Source organism: Colletotrichum abscissum (genome assembly GCF_030869225.1).
Source record: "Colletotrichum abscissum strain IMI 504890 chromosome Unknown Scaffold_6.1, whole genome shotgun sequence".
Classification (NCBI taxonomy): Eukaryota; Fungi; Ascomycota; class Sordariomycetes; order Glomerellales; family Glomerellaceae; genus Colletotrichum; species Colletotrichum abscissum.
Window position 1 is genome coordinate 1,088,164 of NW_026850503.1, and position 17,652 is coordinate 1,105,815.

General features: G+C 54.3%; 6 protein-coding genes across 6 annotated transcripts; 2 read left to right on the forward strand and 4 right to left on the reverse strand.

Annotated features, from left to right (window-relative positions):
• Window positions 1-567: 567 nt before the first annotated feature.
• CABS01_03349 (uncharacterized protein) lies at window positions 568-2,853 on the reverse strand (the record flags this gene model as incomplete). The annotated part of the gene is made up of 3 exons (XM_060536725.1): window positions 568-1,093; window positions 1,150-2,596; window positions 2,664-2,853. 3 exons carry the CDS (start codon window positions 2,851-2,853, stop codon window positions 568-570), a joined length of 2,163 nt encoding a protein of 720 aa, XP_060392644.1.
• Window positions 2,854-6,062: 3,209 nt separating this feature from the next.
• Window positions 6,063-6,344, reverse strand: CABS01_03350 (uncharacterized protein; the record flags this gene model as incomplete). Its single annotated transcript, XM_060536726.1, has 1 exon — window positions 6,063-6,344. The coding sequence occupies one exon, from the start codon at window positions 6,342-6,344 to the stop codon at window positions 6,063-6,065; it is 282 nt and encodes a 93-aa protein (XP_060392645.1).
• A 1,399-nt stretch (window positions 6,345-7,743) lies between these two features.
• On the forward strand, window positions 7,744-7,959 carry CABS01_03351 (uncharacterized protein; the record flags this gene model as incomplete). Its single annotated transcript, XM_060536727.1, has 1 exon — window positions 7,744-7,959. One exon carries the CDS (start codon window positions 7,744-7,746, stop codon window positions 7,957-7,959), a length of 216 nt encoding a protein of 71 aa, XP_060392646.1.
• Window positions 7,960-9,395: 1,436 nt separating this feature from the next.
• CABS01_03352 (ABC1 family protein) lies at window positions 9,396-11,480 on the forward strand (the record flags this gene model as incomplete). Its single annotated transcript, XM_060536728.1, has 1 exon — window positions 9,396-11,480. The coding sequence occupies one exon, from the start codon at window positions 9,396-9,398 to the stop codon at window positions 11,478-11,480; it is 2,085 nt and encodes a 694-aa protein (XP_060392647.1).
• Window positions 11,481-14,040: 2,560 nt separating this feature from the next.
• Window positions 14,041-14,906, reverse strand: CABS01_03353 (uncharacterized protein; the record flags this gene model as incomplete). The annotated part of the gene is made up of 2 exons (XM_060536729.1): window positions 14,041-14,593; window positions 14,884-14,906. 2 exons carry the CDS (start codon window positions 14,904-14,906, stop codon window positions 14,041-14,043), a joined length of 576 nt encoding a protein of 191 aa, XP_060392648.1.
• A 214-nt stretch (window positions 14,907-15,120) lies between these two features.
• CABS01_03354 (uncharacterized protein) lies at window positions 15,121-15,498 on the reverse strand (the record flags this gene model as incomplete). Its single annotated transcript, XM_060536730.1, has 1 exon — window positions 15,121-15,498. The coding sequence occupies one exon, from the start codon at window positions 15,496-15,498 to the stop codon at window positions 15,121-15,123; it is 378 nt and encodes a 125-aa protein (XP_060392649.1).
• Between the last annotated feature and the right edge of the window lie 2,154 nt (window positions 15,499-17,652).

The window sequence follows — 17,652 nt, forward strand, 5'->3', positions numbered from 1 at the left end:
GTAATCAACCGCGACCAGATAGCCTACACATGCTTCAACAGTATTCTATCATATCCCGCATGCTTTGTTCCAGGATCGTTGAGCTTGAGAAATCAGACATGATCCAAAGAGTTGGCTGCCCTAGTAGGCAACGGTGTCAGGGAGCCTTGGGATGCAACTCTGAATCATCTAAAAGAGAAGAAAGACAAAGGTGGCCCGTGTGTTTGTAGTAAACGACTCAGGAAAAGGGTTGGTGAATGCTGGAGTCGAAACTAATTTTCATCCACGCTGCTTCGATGCAATGAAGCATTTGAAAGAAGAGAATGCCCGTTTTGAAGAAATCCACGAGTCCGGTGTATGTACTGGGCGGACGAGAACTGAATGTTGCTTGGGGTATCGGCTGAAGGACATGACTGTAAAAACATCATGAGCCTGTGCTGAGACTCGGAAATTGCGACTCGTGTTGTTCAAGGAAGGTTGAGAAATGAAATGCCAGGTATCCCACTTTTGGTGTATATACTTGGCGAGTTGACTCGACTGACGAGAAAGAACCAATTACGGTCGAGTGAAAAAGGGAAGGGTTTGGAATTATAGGCCTTGCGGATACGCACTGCCGGGTATCATGCCGGTGCCTCCTGCTCGGGATGGGGGGCCGAGGCGACTGCCTGGAAGCTCAAAGTCGGGGTTGTTGTTCAAGAGCATGTCTTGCCTTCGCTGTTGGACGGGTCGTCGGGGTGGCATCGGCTGACCATACCCTGGCATTGGCGGCGCAGGATTCCACCTCGGGTTTACCCCTCTCTGGGATATTGAGGTGAAGTTGGACAGATCAGACTCGGCGCCAGGACTACGTGCACCGGCATCCGCATGAGCGTCATCATACATATTGGGCGCGGGTAGAGGTACCTGAAGGCCAGGCGGGGGACCTGCTCTTTGAGCCGGTGCCGGTGCTGGCGCGTCCGCGAAGCGCGGATCGACATCTTCGTAATAATCGCTGGCTGCTGGCGCAGGCGAGCTTCGGTTGAGCATCTCAGCAGAGCGTTGCTGTTGCAGCGGAGACGCCGTGCGTGATGAGGCCTGGTTCTGGTTCCAAGCCTGACGAGGTGGGACATAGGCACTAAAGATTCAAAATCAGCAAAGCTCTCTTCTGTTTCAAAGATTCAAGGGACTTACTCGTCTTGGCTGTACCTGCTTGCCTCGCTCATGTACGTGTCGTGCCTCTGAGGGTGAGACCTGTTTCCGCCGTTTTGCTGCTGCTGGAGCCCGACCATGCCGGCAATGTCAGCATCACTGTCACGGAACTGACCGAAACCCGCAGGTGGATGCGCAGGGCTTCCTGTAGCGGCGTCCATCTCAACCGCTTGGCCAACCATTGGCTGTCCGTCGTGGCCAGGGAGAGGCGGAGGTGATTCAGCTCTCGGCAAGCTCTGACGCTGAGGGTTGTAGGCTTCATAGCCCTGCTCTTGTTGAGGGATAGATGGGAGAGAAGGGTTTGTGAGGTTGTTCGAACTGGTGTAACCCGGGGCCATATCCATGGAACGACGTCCGTAGGGGCCGCCAGGAGGAGGACCACCGTAGCCGTTGGCTGGGCTTGGACGACGGTCGTACGGTCCAGGACCTCCGGGACCACCAGGTCCGGGTTGATAACCTGGCGGAGGTGGTCGGCCTCCTCTCATACTGTTTGGTCCAAAGCCGCCGCGAGGGGGTGGCGGGCCATACCCGCCTCGACCACCAGGCGGAGGGCCACCATAACCTCCTCGTCCGGGAGGACCTCCATAGCCACCTCTTCCTGGCGGCGGAGGGCCGTAGCCACCATATCCGCCTCTGCCACCGTAGCCACCACCGCGCCCTCTGAATCCTCCAGGAGGCATACCGCCCCTACCTCTCATGCGCTCCTGCGAGGGACCTCTTCTTGGGCCAAATCCATCTTGAGGCGGCAGCGGGTTTCCATAAGGATCTCTCTGAATCGGCGGGACAGAACCAGATCGTGAAGGAGGAGCATCGCTAGCAGTCATGACGCCTTGAGAGCCATTGACCGGACTTCTTGCTGTGAGAGGGATACGTTCATCGCTGACCTGGTCATTGTTCTTCTGAGATTCGAATGAGGCAAAGGTCGGCATCTTATCAATGCCGTTTCCTCCGCTGACAACGGGAACAGTAGGCTGAGAGGCGACCGACGCAGCAGTCTTTACCTGAGCCTCGCGGTTGTAGTAATTCTCTCCGCTCATCTCAGCGTTCTCGGCGATTCTCTTCTTCCTGGCCTTTCTGCTGACCAACATGCGGCGCATAGCACACGAGACCAAACCGCTCATTCCGACAAGAATGGTAGCGGCAAGGACGATGTATGAGCCCCATGCCATGTGGGGGACGAAGAGGAGAACATCAACGAGGAAAGCCAATAGACAGATGAGGAAGTCGATGAAAGAGAAGATGAAGAGGGCGAGAAGGTATCTCGCAGAATGAGAGGGCGAGTGAAGGTGAGCGACGGCAGCCATGATGAACATGATGAGAGTCGCGAGGGCAGCGACAGGATGTACGATCAAGATGGCTGACAGAGTGTTTCGGGCAGAGTCTGGGAGGTCAAAGGCCCCCTTACTATCCGCGGCTCCAAAAACTCGTGCTGTAGAGAGTGTCAGCCACAGTCCCCCGTTTCGGTAGTCAGCAGTGTACCACGTTGAATTACTTACTCGTGTCATAACCAATCTCAGGGCCTTCGCAAGTGCCGTCTGCCTTACAAACGCCAAAGACTCCAAAGTTGGCTCCCTTGAAACTACCCAGCGGAATAGCCTTAATAATCGGGGTCGATAGGGTAGACAGCAGAAGCAAGGCGAAGGCCGCAAAGAGCAGCACCGACATGGGGGTTGCCGGCCGCAACATGACGGCGGTTTGTCGTCGAAGAAACCTGCTTCCAAAGAGTGGTACGGTGAGCCGGCGTCGTCAAGACGCGGCGAAATGAGGGGTGGGTTGCGCTTGAGGGATTCGGGTGTCGTCGTCAAGAAGTTGTTCGGGGTCGGCTAGTGTAAGAAGAAGTGGTTGCGCGGCATCGTCTACTGGTTGGACAAAATCGTAGTCGAAAATAGTGACATGAATGAGAGTAACGAAGTGTCGATGAGAGCCGTATGGCAATAGATTCCTTTCTCTTTCTTCCCTGCTAATCCTCTTGCTCGACTGTCCCCAAAGTTTGCTCAGTCGGTATCCTAACGGGTGCTGCTGGTATTGCCGCTGAAACAATGTCGCAAGGAGACGGAATTTCGGTCGACGAGTTTAAATCAAATCGATTCGGACGAGGTCGGAGAGAGTCGTGGAAGTTTTGTCGTGTCCTAAATGCAGGGCTGCATCCAGGGGAATTGGATTGAGGTTGTGCGAAGTGAATAGGATCGAGTTCCTCCTGTTCGACCTGGAGAAGGGAAGAGGGAGAAAGAGACAAAGGTACGCACGATCTGGGGAGGGAGACGATGTGGGCGGAGTGGGAGAGTGGGCGACTTGTGTGGAGGGAGCGAAGATGGAAAAGTGGGGTCTTGACCGTGGGTGCAGCAGGAGTGGGCAGTTTTGGGCCACACGGCAGGGGAGCCAAGGGGATTTGGGAACAGGGGGGTGCAGTCAAGTGTCGCAGAGGGGGGTGCGGAGAGAGAAAGGAGATGGGAGGCAGGAAAGACGTTTACCACCACCACTACCATAAGTGCGACTGGTTCTGGAAGAGTGAGGTTCCTAAGATAGATAGCCCAGGTTTTGGTGCAGGATTCCAATGGAATAGCGGGAGGCGTTGGGCAGGTTGCGTAGCTGGATGTGGCTGGGGCAGTGGCCAAGCTGCAGTCGACATGCCTATTTATCCAATTACCTTGATTGAGAACTGCAACCAGCCAGCTTCATTTGCATGGCCTGCTTTGCGAGGCTGATGATTGATCATGAGTTCTTGTTTTGGAGGCAACACATCCTGTGGTGCTTGTATCGATTGTGCCTTGAGGGCGAAATGCGTCCGTCGCCCATGATGGTACCTATTTCTTTTCTATCTTCACCCCTAGGGTAGAGGATGGGCTTATTGTGCCTTGCCTGGAGGGATGGATAAGATACGTACTATTTAGAAGTCCAGCGTGCAAGTAAAAGTGCACAGCCCACCTAGGTAGCAAACGGCTTGCAGGCACCAAGCAGCGCAGATTGGCAGAGAGTCGAGAGGCAGGCACGCCGCAAGCCGCACAACAGGGTCGGGTCGAGGGCGACGAGATTGGAGTGCGCGAGAAACGGAGACGGGTCTGCATCTCCATGCAGTCAGACACTGGGCTCACATCGTCTGCCACGAGAGCCTGGAACCCAGATGTCCCCATGTGGGCTCTCTGCAGCGGGTGTTGTGCCCGCTAACTCGTTGGTTCAAATCAATATTCTCCCCCCCGCCGCCGAAATGCAGCGCAGGTTGGCCCCAATATCGATGGGGGGCAGGCACGAACAGGCACGCCGCACTCCAAGAATCTAAATGGCAGGTACCTGGGCAATGTACCGTTCTTAGCGCAAGACCGGAGGTATTCTTTGTTCCTCAACGCGTGTCCAACTGTCCCCCGGCAGCCACACCATTCCATCTCTCTCTTCCCAAGACATGCTGCACCGACTGCATGGCTTTCCCAAAAGGTCAATCTTCTCCGAGCTCGACAGGACAATGCCCTTGTTCTCGCGGAAGTCTGGTCCGGCCTCCATTTTGACCAGAGACATTGAATTCCATTAGGCTTCATCACAGAATACCGTTATTCTGTCTTCTGAGGTAGCTCCGGCCAATAGGAGCCTCTTACGAATGATGTGAGTACGCTTCGTCTACGAATAAGGGACCTGACCACACATTCATTTACGCAGCTGGCAAGCCATCCATGGAAACACAAGTCCACCTTAATAACATGCGGTATACAACGCAGACGGGACGAATACTTGCAAAAGAGCCAATAAATCCTTTGTCACCAAGCCAGCCACAAATGACTGCGGCTAAGCTTCCCTTCCATTAGTGTGACCCCAGGAAGCCGGGACCGAGTCCGCTACCACCAGCTCACAGATAGTAGCACCACAGGACCCGACTCGAATCTCTGACCAACGAGAAAAAAGTTGAGCGACGACCATGTCATTTCTAATTTCCCAAATTACGACCGATATCACCCCGACAGAGACGGAGAGTGGGAAAAAAAAACTCAATTCATCCCCGTCTAGTCAGGTCCCGGTCGATTCTAGGTCGGCCTATCTGCAATCGACTGCACGCAATCGCGTGCTTACCCGGCAGGCCCTACTCATGATTCCGGCATTCAAATCCGCGTGAGCTTTTCATGGGAAACCTTTGATTGAAGTATGGCAAGCTACAGTACAGTTACGTTACGGAGTACGAAGTACTACATGCTACTTTTCTGGACCCTGGATACCTGGAAGCTCAGGACTTCTCTCTACGGATACCTAGTCTGACAGTGTCACGAACAACCTTACCCCGATCAAGCAGGTCGAGATCGAGCGCTCGCGAGTCTATGCCCCCCTGGAATTCAACAAAGCTTAGCAGGATGAGGAGTGGAATGGCGATGGATGCACCGTGCCGGCAAGCCCTCATCCTTCTCGTCCTCTGCAATCACCCCGCCGCTCAAAGATCCTAGTTGGAACAACTCCACCAATCATATGTTTTGATGATCCGAATTAGCCATCTAGTGTTGTGCTTCCAAAGTCCCAATCACTCTGTGAGCGCCGCATCTCTCATGATCGTACGGAACCTCAAGGTCTTTATCATTGCGGGATTCGTGAGCTGACTTCCTGTGTAGCTTTTGACCTGACTCCTGCAAACTTGCGAACAGCTTCAGACTCCTCCGTGGTCAAACGGACGACGCAAAGGCATAGCATCGTGAATTAAGGCCCCCTTGTCGGGATGGGGCACCAGAAACTCTCTCGGTATCCTGGGCCCAGGGGTCCACGCAACGCCGTTGTCGGTCGCATCCCTACACTGCAATTACAAGCATCCACTCTGCCTTCGATAAGTTCCAAGCAACTATTGTAGCGACTTGAGGACCGTGGATCGCCCGCGTAGCAGATACATGCGACCACCGCTGTGCTTTACGTCAATCGGCGGTAAGCGCTCATTTTGCCATATTTTCCGTTGGTACGCAACGTTTCTCTGACATTTTAAGCCTTCCACGGATATATACTTCACCTATTGAACCGTCGGATTCGCGAGGCATGAGGACAAAGAGAAACAAAAAGTTGCGGCACCCAGATTGCGTTGACCAACTTGGTTCCAGTAACAGGTATCTGTCGACATCAACGTCAAGAGATTCAGGCGTATCGGAAATGCGAGAAGCAGCCCTGGTGCCTAAGACCACAACGACGACGGCCATGCTCTGGATCGAAAGTCGAAACATAACCACTCTGCTGACCAAGACAGCTAGCCCACCGCCGCAACGACGCGTTATCGGGCGCTAGCATCGCTACCCTGGGCTATTTCAGGCTGTCCAAGCTTTGGCCGTGCCTCCTCAATGGGAAGAAGCTCGTCAGAGACGGGAGGAATATTAGGTCGCCTCGAAGACGACCTTCGCCGAGAGCCTCTTCCATTTGTTCCATGGCGTCGTTGGCCGAAGTGCTTCGCGCGTGATGTCTACCTTGATGCCAGCGTTGTGGCTGTGGTATTGACTTCTTCAGATGAAGAGAATCTTGAGGCAACTGGCTGACAATAGGCGACTCTGTGACACGGGCGCTTCGCCGTCTCAGATTCTGACGCAGACACCAAGGTTGTTCGCCCTGCAACTCCTGCGGTCTTCCATGCCAAAACCCCCACAGTCCATTCTGCCGCCAGCTTTCAGTCAACCCGGAACGCAGCAGCCCATGCCGCCCGCCGTATAGCCCGCCTGTTATGAGCGAGAAGCGAAGCCATCTTGATGAACTCTCAGTCTTGAGCGAGTCAAAATATGAACTGCTCGTCGATCGACGGCTTGTTCTGGGCCCCTTTGATCATTCCGGAGCTTACCCCCTGGCTAGGTCCAATTGTTCGACACGTAGTCACGTCGGCGCCATGGCCTTCCGTCTTCAACCTTCAGGCCCCAGGACGTGCCAGAGCGACTCACCTCGAATACCTAGGTCGGATACATCAGCTACCACTGACACGCGACGGTCCGGGTCTGACTATGTCTATTCAGAGACGCCACTCTGAAAGTCGGGGTTTTGTGGCCAAGCTTTTGCTGATTGTTACGTAGAGTCTTTAGACGATGCTTCATCCATCGTCTTCCTACCCTAAGATACCCGGTCAAACCTTGCCAAGTTTAGCCATTGGCAGCCATGGCCTACTCAATCATCTGTACAGCTCTTCGCCAGGGCCCTCAGCTAATGTTGGGGTATTCGGAGAATAGATGGCCCACGGTAAACAGACTGAGCTCTGCGTCCAATGTCGAGACATGTCTCGGTATGTAGGCACAGTTAGAGGCTCCTGCACGACAGCCGAGGCGTCGCACCACGGTGGGTGAGGCCAGACGGGCCATCAAAACCAAGCCCAAATTATCGACCCTCATTGTTTCCTGACTCAACTGTATTTCCGTAGGCAATTTACAACTTTTATATTGCCTAGAACGGCAAAAGACTGGAACTTCTCCGCTGACAATGGAATGGCGCCCATCCCATCAAAACGTTCTATGATTGCCTCTGGTCTTACTGAACCCACGCGCACCTTGTAGATCTGATGGGTGTGCAGGGACACTTGGTTCATGCACTCATTCTTGCCAGACCCTCTAAGCTCAAACCAAGACGTCACGTCTGTCGACCACTTGCGTCATGGTCAACCCGAGCGACGCTGCGTCTTCTATTCGCACGACGGATCGGATCACAATGCCCCTAGGCAGTGGTGTGCAACCTCGGTTTCTGCCACAACAAGCAAGCACCCTCCTCTCACCAGCAATGAGAAATTCAGACGAAGGAATGGTCGACATGCCTTACATCGAGGGACCGACACCCGCTGAGCCGCTGGTTGCGGGAACGGCCGCCGCCTAACTGCATGAGGAGCTGACCAACCTTTTTTCTTCTGTGTGCTTCCCGCCTCCCCCCTTCGTCACGACCTTTAGCATGTGGTGTCTGCCAAAGGGTTCAAGTGGCTGAAGCTGCCGTCATTCAAGCTTTGCCCATGAAATCGGCCCACAACCTCGCTTTTGTTTCACTTAATCTCAGGCACCGGACGCCGTCGATCCCCAATGCTTCAGAACGCGGCACTTTGGATGGAGCCATGGCCTACCCTGTTAGTCAGCCGGCGGGAAAGGGGCGCTCTGGCTGTATGGCGTACCACGTCGTCAACCTTGAATTAGGCGTTGGCCAGTTATAGAGCTTTTGACTAGGAGGTGAAGGTATCGAGGGGCAGGAAGTGGTAGATGCGCAATGCTGCCAGAGGTCTCATTGGCTTTTGGGCTCGGGTCGGCGACTTTCGTGATCTAGACCACACGCTTTGGAAGAGGCTTATTTAGGCAATTGCTTTGGACGTGTCAATTAGACAAACGGTGAGATGCTTCTTCATCTTCTAGGTTTGGTGTCAATTCCTTCACATTGAAAAGTGCATTCCGGCTCTACAGAAAGGTCCGGCAGGTCTCGGATATAAGACTTGAGAATAAGGTTAGTAGTTACGGATCGGGACTATCTCACAGTATTGAATGTTCCCGCTGGACTCTGGAGCGACTCGGCAAACTCATTCTATATTACTCCGGTATACTCCCTGGTGACCCAAGGCTGACCCGCAAGAAAATACGCGAGCTTACGCTGTTGCTGCTGCTGCGGAATAGACTAAACTCAACGTGCTCGACTGTTGAGTAATTACGCCGGGTCAGGGTTCGTGAGACCTCTTGGGTTCGTCAAAAGAGGCAAAAGGCCTCGTGCCGCTATTTGAATCTTGACTAGAAAATACAGGCAGGTCAGCCAAACCTTGGGATTAAACATGAGGTCTATTCATCGGTTATTGAATGCATGCTCCAAGTCCTAACTTGCTTGAGACCACTTACATGGAAACCACACCAGTTCACAACTCATCATTGAATACTGACCGGTGCCTATCGCCAGGTCCGAGGTGGGCACCTGCAATCGGTGCCGAAAGCGATCGGGCGGGGCCGGGGATAAGCGGATGCAACGGACGCATCGGTGCTTGATTCGCCGACGGAGATTTCCTTTTGCTGTATGGATGGCGTACCTCGGTGGCCTGGCCCTCGTTATCGTCATTGATCTGACCTACCTACCTGACCCTGTGGCGCCAACGACAGATCCGGCGGCCGCGCCGAACCCGATTGACCTCTGACGGGACTTTTGCAACTTTTTACCCTCAACCACAACCTTTTCTTTCTCTCCATTTGGTTGTCATTTCTCCCCCCTTAGACTTGAGGACACAAGGTAATGGGAGCCTCTGACTTCCGCCTTCATTCCCTCCTCATACGTCCTCGTCATTACCAATTATGTTACGCCAGAGCATAGCTGGACTCTCCGCCGCGAGATCACCAGCGCAGAGATGTCTCTTCTCAACCTCCGCGGGCGCCGCGGGGCGTCATCACCTACTGCATAGATCGAGATCGATACCGACAACGGCCACAGCGACAAGGACAGCGGCGAATACGACGACATCACGACTCCTCTCCCACACCAGAACGGCGCGCATCCACACGAGCAGCGCCCGCCGCGCCCTCATCCCCCCTTCGCCAGAATCCCTCGGCGCACCAAAAAAGGCGCGCACATACAAGCGCAGCTCCAAATGGCTACGCCGCCTCGTCATCTTCTCCGCCGTCGGCGGCACGCTTTACCTCGCCGACCGACAAATCTACGCCTCGGGCTTCGCCCGCTCCCTCCGCACCTTCGGGACGGGCCTCCTCGTCGCCCTCGACTACAAGCTAAACTTCCGCCCCGAGCCGCTTACCGGCGGCACCGTGCAGGACCTGCACGTCCGCAACGCCGAGCGCCTGTTCGACCTGCTGCGGCACAACGGCGGGCTCTACCTCAAGATCGGCCAGGCCATCGCCATGCAGAGCGCCGTGCTGCCGCCCGAGTTCCAAAAGATGTTTGCGCGCATGTTTGACGACGCGCCGCAGGACGACTGGAGCGACGTCGAGGCCGTGATCCGCGAGGACTTTGGCGGGCGGAGCGTCGAGGACGTGTTTGGCGTCAGCTTCCGCGGGGAGGAGGGGAAGGGCGTCATGGAGAGGCGGGCGAGGGCGAGCGCCAGCGTCGCGCAGGTGCACTGGGCGCGGCTGCCCGACGGCCGCGAGGTGGCCGTCAAGATCCAGAAGCGGGAGATTGCCAAGCAGATCACGTGGGACCTGTGGGCGTTCAAGACGGTCGCGTGGATCTACAGCAGGTGGTTCGACCTGCCGCTGTACAGCCTCGTGCCCTTCATCACGGAGCGGCTGGAGCTCGAGACGGACTTTTTGAACGAGGCCAAGAACTCGGAGACGATGAGGGACCTGATCAACTCGGAGAAGGGCCTCCGCGGCAGGGTGTACGTTCCCAAGGTCTATCCGGAGCTCTCGACGCGGCGCGTCATGGTGACGGAGTGGATCGAGGGTACGCGGCTGTGGGACAAGCAAGGGATCAATGGGCGATGGATGGGCGGGTACGGCAAGGGGTCGCCGGGCGTCCACGGCGCGCAGCTCCAGCCGCCCGACATGGCCACCGTCCGCCGCGAGCTCCGCGACCGGCCGTACGCCGAGCAGTTCAAGCCGGAGCGGAGCGAGTGGAAGGGCCGTCGCGGGCGCGGCGGCCTGGGCTTGTCGAGCAAGGAGGTCATGACGACCATGATCGACCTCTTCTCCGCGCAGATTTTCAAATGGGGCGTCGTCCACTGCGACCCGCACCCGGGCAACATCTTCATCCGGCGCCTGCCCAACGGGCGCGCGGAGCTGGTGCTCATCGACCACGGCCTGTACGTCTACATGTCGCCCGAGTTCCGGCACCAGTACGGCGTCTTCTGGAAAGCGCTCATGACGTTCGACAACAAGACGATTGAAAAGGTGACGACGGAGTGGGGCATCAAGGCGGCGGACCTCTTCGCGAGCGCGACGCTGATGAGGCCGTACGAGGGCGGCGACGAGCGGACGCGCAACGGCATCATGAAGGAGCTCGAGGGCAAGACGCCGGCGGAGCGGCACTACGAGATGCAGCAGCGGATGAAGCAGGGGATCCGCGACATGCTGGCCGACGAGGAGAAGTGGCCCAAGGAGCTGATTTTCATCGGGCGCAACATGCGCATCGTGCAGGGGAACAACCAGTACCTCGGCAGCCCCGTCAACCGCGTCAAGATGATGGGGGAGTGGGCGAGCCGCAGCCTGTTTGAGGATCCGAACCTGCCGTGGGCCAAGAGGGCGGGCAACGCGTGGCGGCATTTGCTGTTCAAGGGCGTGTTGGCGCTGACGGATGTCGCGTTTTACTTTTTCAAGGTGAAGCAGCTGCTTGGGTTCGGGGGCGGCATGGAGGACGAGATGGAGAAGAGGATGAAGGATATCGCGCAGGATTTCGGGGTTGAGCTGCAGCATGAGGTGTTTGAGGGTTAGACGGTGAAGATGTGTGGATAGGGCGGGGGAGAAGAGGAAAGCTTTAGAGAAGTAGAGAAGGTTCATTAGATCCGGGTTTTCGGTGTTTAGGGGCTCGGTGAGAATCTTATAGAGACCTTTGATATAGGAAAGATACCACTCATCTGTTTAATGCTCAGTCCCTCGGCCGTCACTGTCACGCGTGTATATGAACGTACTCGCGGCAGTGTCCTACCTTCTAGCTCGAGTCTTCCGGTAGAACCGTGCAGAGTAGAAGGTGAGGAATGTTCCAACTAGCGAGGAACCAATCTGCCGTGCCGTTGTAATGGACCATGTCTATAGCGTTTGAATTTTCCTACCCATGGGAACAAACTTCTGCTCGAGGTATCATGGCGTTGAGGGACAGCCACGACACAATATTAGGAGTGCGTCATTTACGCGGCTAGCTTCTTCGTTCATCACTTGCCCGAACGCACGGGAGAGGATCTGGCTCATCTTTGCGGGACAAGCTCTGCTAATTAATAGCCCACACAACGCTGAGAAAGTGCCCATCAATACGGCAGGTGAGACCTACGTACCCTCTCACAATGATAGGTTTTCTTTTTTGGGGACTTTCCCTTCGCCAATGCCAGTGGATGAGTATATTGTGGATGAAGGCCGTCTCGTACTGGGAACAGAACGAAAGAGTAGTGGCTTCAAGATGTCCTGCAGCGTCTTGGCTTTAGAATACATGACATCATGAAAGCATAGGAGCAGATAATTATGCAAGTGAAAGTTCGGAAGGTGCTTCAAGCTGCCTTTGGTAACACTTTCTTCATTGATGAGACGAGCAGAAGATTATGCTCTTTCAATCCCTTTTGAGGCTCGTGTCATTTCCAAAGCGGTCTCGAAATAAAGAGTGTCACCACTAATGTCCTAATCCAATGTTCTCTCTCTAGGCAAATCACTTCTGTGGCGGACATGGTATCTTCATAACCTTACGGTATAATCTAGCACCTCACGAAAGTCGCCATAACAATCCGCCTCCCGGGCAGGCTCTATCCAAGGTGATTTCTTATTACAGTAACTACTTTCTCTCGCTCTTTTGGGCCACCGATACATTATTCTGATCTAAGTACTAGACGAGCGGCCCAGAGAAGAATGGAAGGGTGTTCTTTCCCCCTTTCTACTCGTTGTGTTCGGACCTCATGGTGTCTCTGAGTTCTTAGTAATGATAAAGGCCAAATAGTGGATTTCAGCAACTACAACCACAAGCATAATCACAAGCGCAGCAGATGAGCTCCGGAACAATGCGGTACAGAAAAGCTCGATCAAGTCAGGAGCTGGCGAAGATATAGTATTCGTTAGAGAAGAGGAAAGGCGAAAGATGCCCAAGTCACTCATATTGTGTTAAGATTTACTGTTGATTGGGACGTCGAAGGTCCAGAGGAATCGACTACGAAGATGGAGATCGCACCTACCTGGCGAGGTGTTCATCAACGTCTGTAAGGACAGCTTCCACTGACTACCACTTGCAGAATTCGCTCCGGCGAGAAGACATAAAGACTTGGCGTCCCGGTTCGTCAACACGCTGTAAAGAGCCTACGGGGGTTACGTGGCTGCAATTCCCGCGGTACGACACCAGGTGTGTGCACTGCCTGCCCTTGCCGACTCGAAGCAGCTGCTCTGATCCGTGCCACGATACAAGTAAGAAGACTTTAGAGCATTTGATTCATACTTCAACCAAGTTCAGAACTTGCCGCCTTTTGGCATCGAGTAGAAAGATCTTCAAAACTTCGTCGGCGGCAAAGGCGAGGGTCTGATACGGGCAGGCGGCGATGACGAAGTTGCGTGAGTCCTTGGATAGCCGAGATCGTGGGCTTATTACGTCGATAAGGAACTGGTACTAGGCCCCGTCCCCGGTCCCGGGTATATTGTAAGGCGTATACGTCACGCTGGCTTGCCAGACTCGAGCAGAGAGAGCTGCGGTATGCTTGATGAAGACAGACCCCGATGACTATGGCTGGACGAAGACAGACACAAATCACGATGTTCGTTCAGTCTGTCTAGGCCTCGAGGAGGGCCTCACCCAGTGCCTTGTCACACACCAAGAAAAGGGGCTACATTCCTTGGTGTTCCTATGAACAGAGTGGGCGAATGAGAATCATTTATAAGGTCCAAAAAGCCAGGGTCATACAGAGCGCAGAAGAGTTCCAGACTTATCCGTCACACTGCTAGAGGTAAACTTCCGCCTCCTCGCAACCCAAGGCGACGGCGCCTCATCAACTCACGGATTCCAGGAGCAACTCCTGAAGTAGGGAGTGTATATGCCCAGGTGATGAAAACATGCAAGATACTTGCACTGCAAGGCAAAATGAACATCAGTCCTCTCCTCACCTGGCCTGAAGTAAGCACAACTACGGACGTGGCAGTTCCAATCTCAACGTCGCCAGGCCCCCTTGCAGACTTCGTCGGGACACAAACCCGTCTAAACAACCACACTGACTAAGGCCAACAGACAATGTTCGGAAGCATTTACAACCTCACCCTTGCTGGACTGCGTAAGAGGAGAGTACATGTAATGTTTGACAAGTGCAGCAACCTAACCGAGCACCGTCGGCTCACTCGGTTGCGGTGTAAGGCTGATGCAAACAATGAACACCCACTTGCCCAGGTAACCTTGTTTCTTACCACCCTGGCTCGGTAGATGCCCATTTGTGGGATCTGTATCAGACAGTGCTGGTTTACAGTTCGTCACGAAGGCAGTCGCTGGTAAATCTGCTGACGCGCGCGAGAGAGACTGTTGTACCAGTCCAGGAATGAGCACAAAGCCCCTCGTGAGTATGGAATCGTTGAGCTTCATGTCTACGGCGCTCCACGGGTTGACTTCAAGGGTCTGAAAGCCTAAAGCCAGCAACGACGCAGGATTCACAACCTCAGAAGATATGAACTTAACCAGTGCCATGGGCCCGGAGGCTCGACTCGGTATAATGTATTGCATGGGAGCGGGAGAGGCATGAGCCAGCGGGCCGACGGGGGGCGCCACCCGAGCGAGCAGGGCGTCAGGGCGCTGGACACCTGGGGTACGGAAGCTGTTTCCGCGATATTGCGGTTCACGGGGATCTTCCCAGACCTGGTTGAATGAGATGCCAGGGCTGGGTAGGCTCACACGAAACCACCGGTTCTTTGTGAAGCCGCCCGATAAGATGAGGGGGGATATTGATATTCGCGGTGGTTTAATGTGTTGAATTGCATGAAGTCGAGTTAAGCTTAGGGCTATGAGAGGAGATCAGCAGACATTAGTGTGCCTTTTATGTAGTAGTCTTGTCTCGGTGCCTGACACTTGGAAAGGCAACCGCCTTGTCTCACACCTCAACATTCAAGTCGAAGTCATGGTGGTATGGATGGAAGGAAGTCTAGACTGAATGGTATTTGTGCTCCCTACCCGGCCAGCAGCGGTAAGGCCATGCGGAAATGAGAATGAGAGGGAAAAAAAAATCAAGCAACACAAGTTGGACCCCTGGAATGCGGTTGTGCTTTGTTCCACAAGCTAAAAGCACTGTAAAATTGGAGCGCCGATCGATCTCGGACAATTTGAGAGGAATTTTTGGGATGAGATGGCATAAAGGAGCGCGTGGTTAATGTGAAACATGGGCCATTTCGGCGTCGGAAGCCCCACAGTTCATGGGGACGGGAGCCGAGAGGAAAGAGGGGCCGTGGATGGGGAGCGAGATTGGCTGGTTATGGGGGGCTCGAGTGAGAGGTGACAAGACGGTTGAGGGTTTATTAGAGTTTTGAGGACAACCGTGAATGAGCCTAGAGCATTTTGACAGGTAAGTTGCGTGATGGTTTGCTGCTGGTGCTTGGTGTTAGTGGGTGTGTAGGGCAGGATGACGGACGGCAAGTCAGCGGCAGTTGCATGTTGCAATACCAGATCGCCGTCCACATCTGGACTTGTCAGTGAGGTAGCATGTCGACGATCTTCCGGTGAGCATTCGGGAGAGAGCGAGTCGGGTCGACCAGCGCGCAAGGCGGGCAGCGAGAGCATAGACAATTCCATCCGTGCCACGAGCCCTGCAAGCTACGGCATGCCGCGTAAAAAGGCAGAGTCAACCCACCATTCCAGTGATTGGATTGCTGCAGTACCACTTGGTACGATGGCGGGCTACACAAGCTCAATGACTTGAGTTGGCTTCGGGGAGCGATGCTGTAGGATGCCGAGCGGTGTGTGTGTGTGTGTGTATGTGTGTGTGAGCAAGCATAAGTAAACGTGAATTGCCAAGACCAAGACGCCTTTGTTTCCCTTCGAATATTCGATGACCAGTCAAAAGTTAGGGATAGTTACGCTTTATCTAAGCTCTAGGTAAAGAAGAAAAAGCGAAACCTTCGCGAAGACCACGCGTGACAGACGCGCGGGAAGCATGATGAACGGGAACCAACAAGCAAATACCGAGTTGGCTGGAGGTGATTGGCCAGGGGATGAAGTTGACGAGATGCGGGTGGGCAGGGAATTTTTGGGAGTTGCGAGTTGCGAAATGCAATCACTGAATGCAATCTTCAGGGGTTGCCTGGGCCTGAGGCACATTTCTTGGATTGTTCTTGCTGGGAAGGCAGGTTTGTGATCTTTTGTCGCGGTTGCTTCAGGGAGGGTCCCTTTCGGCGAGAGTCTGGGACGGGCTTCCTCTCGCCTTCCGTTACATCTGAAAGCGCTCGAAACTCATTCATGGGAAGGCGCTTATCCGTGTAAGCGAGTACGGTCTCCTACCACTTACCTTGAAGTACGGATACTCCAAGGAATGTACCGAGCATTTCGTCACATGATCTAGACTTACGCGGCTAAACAAAATAGTGAGATGACTTTTAGTGGTGTCTAAGACGGCAAGAAAGTTGATGACGAAAAAGCAAGCTCTTCTTCAGGCGGAGAAGATGTTCCCATGCGCCGACCTCAACGGTGCGTAACGTCATTCTCAGTATTCCGGACTCTCAGCCTTGTTTGTGTGTTAATTGAAAAGGGGAAAGAAAAAGGGGCAGAAGACGATGCGGTAATTCTTGTATCGGGGACTAGTGTTGGTTTAGTGGGACACGGTACAATGCATGAACACGGTGTAGAGACTGCGTTAATGAGATTAATACTGCTATTGGTCGATGCCCAGCAGCTCACCGCCATGCAATTCGGGAAACATGCATTGTAAGACTACGAGATTCCGCATCTGCTGACATGCGAGCTTGAAGAATCCAATCATTTCGGATCTGGCACGTTTGATGCCGACATTCTGAACTTCGTACAGAAGTCACTGGCTCAGACTAAGGTAGGTAATGTAGACGGGCCCAGAGATAAGAAGCCAACTGGCTGGGGAGTTCAAACGGTGTTTCTGTCAACGGGGGAGGGGGATCCATTTCCTCGTGGTGGGCGCGCGGGCGGGCGAGACCTTTTTGGGTGCTTGGAGCCTTGGGCAGCTCTTGGTGGCCCCAATGGCGTTATTAGCTCTCGTTAGTGGCTCTGGGGGCCCTGGGCTGGGTTAGCGAGCTGTTAGAGCCTGGCTGCGTTACACGCCATGCGGAGGTTGGAGGTGTTTTCTCGTGGAGCATGATGAGCATCGAAAGAGGAGACGACTAGACTCCTGGACGAGGGGTGAGGATTCTCAAGGAGTACATAAAGTGTGAAGGGACAAGGGGACCACTTCAGGAGAGGAGCATTGGGGCCATTGGGCTACCTATGGTGCTCCGTAAGGTAAGGTAGTTAGCCCATGAGAGCAAACCACAACACTCCCAGTCTCTCAGACGAGACAAGCGACGGGTACATCGACCTCAACCCAGTTTAGCGTGGCCCCGTCGGTACCTGCGTCGGGGGAATTTCTTGCTGCAGGGTGCGGAGCGCGGATTGGATTGGATTGCCTTCTTACCCAATCTGACCAATGAACGCCGTGAATTGCTGTTGCTTCAGTGCGCCTTCCTGACTGCGTATCGGTGCCGCCCCTCCCAGCTCTCAAATTGGATGGGACATTGCATCCATGGGCCCTGGGGGCAGGAAAGAGAGCGACCATGCCTTCCTGTGTCGTCAAGCGTCAAGAACACAGGCAGGTGCTGACCAAGGAATCCCCCATTCTGATGCGCTTCTCTCACGCGCTCCCCCGTGCTCTACCAAGGCAAGGACTAAGGAAGGCACGGCGCCCCTCGATTATCGGTACCTGCCTTTCTTACCACTCATTGGATC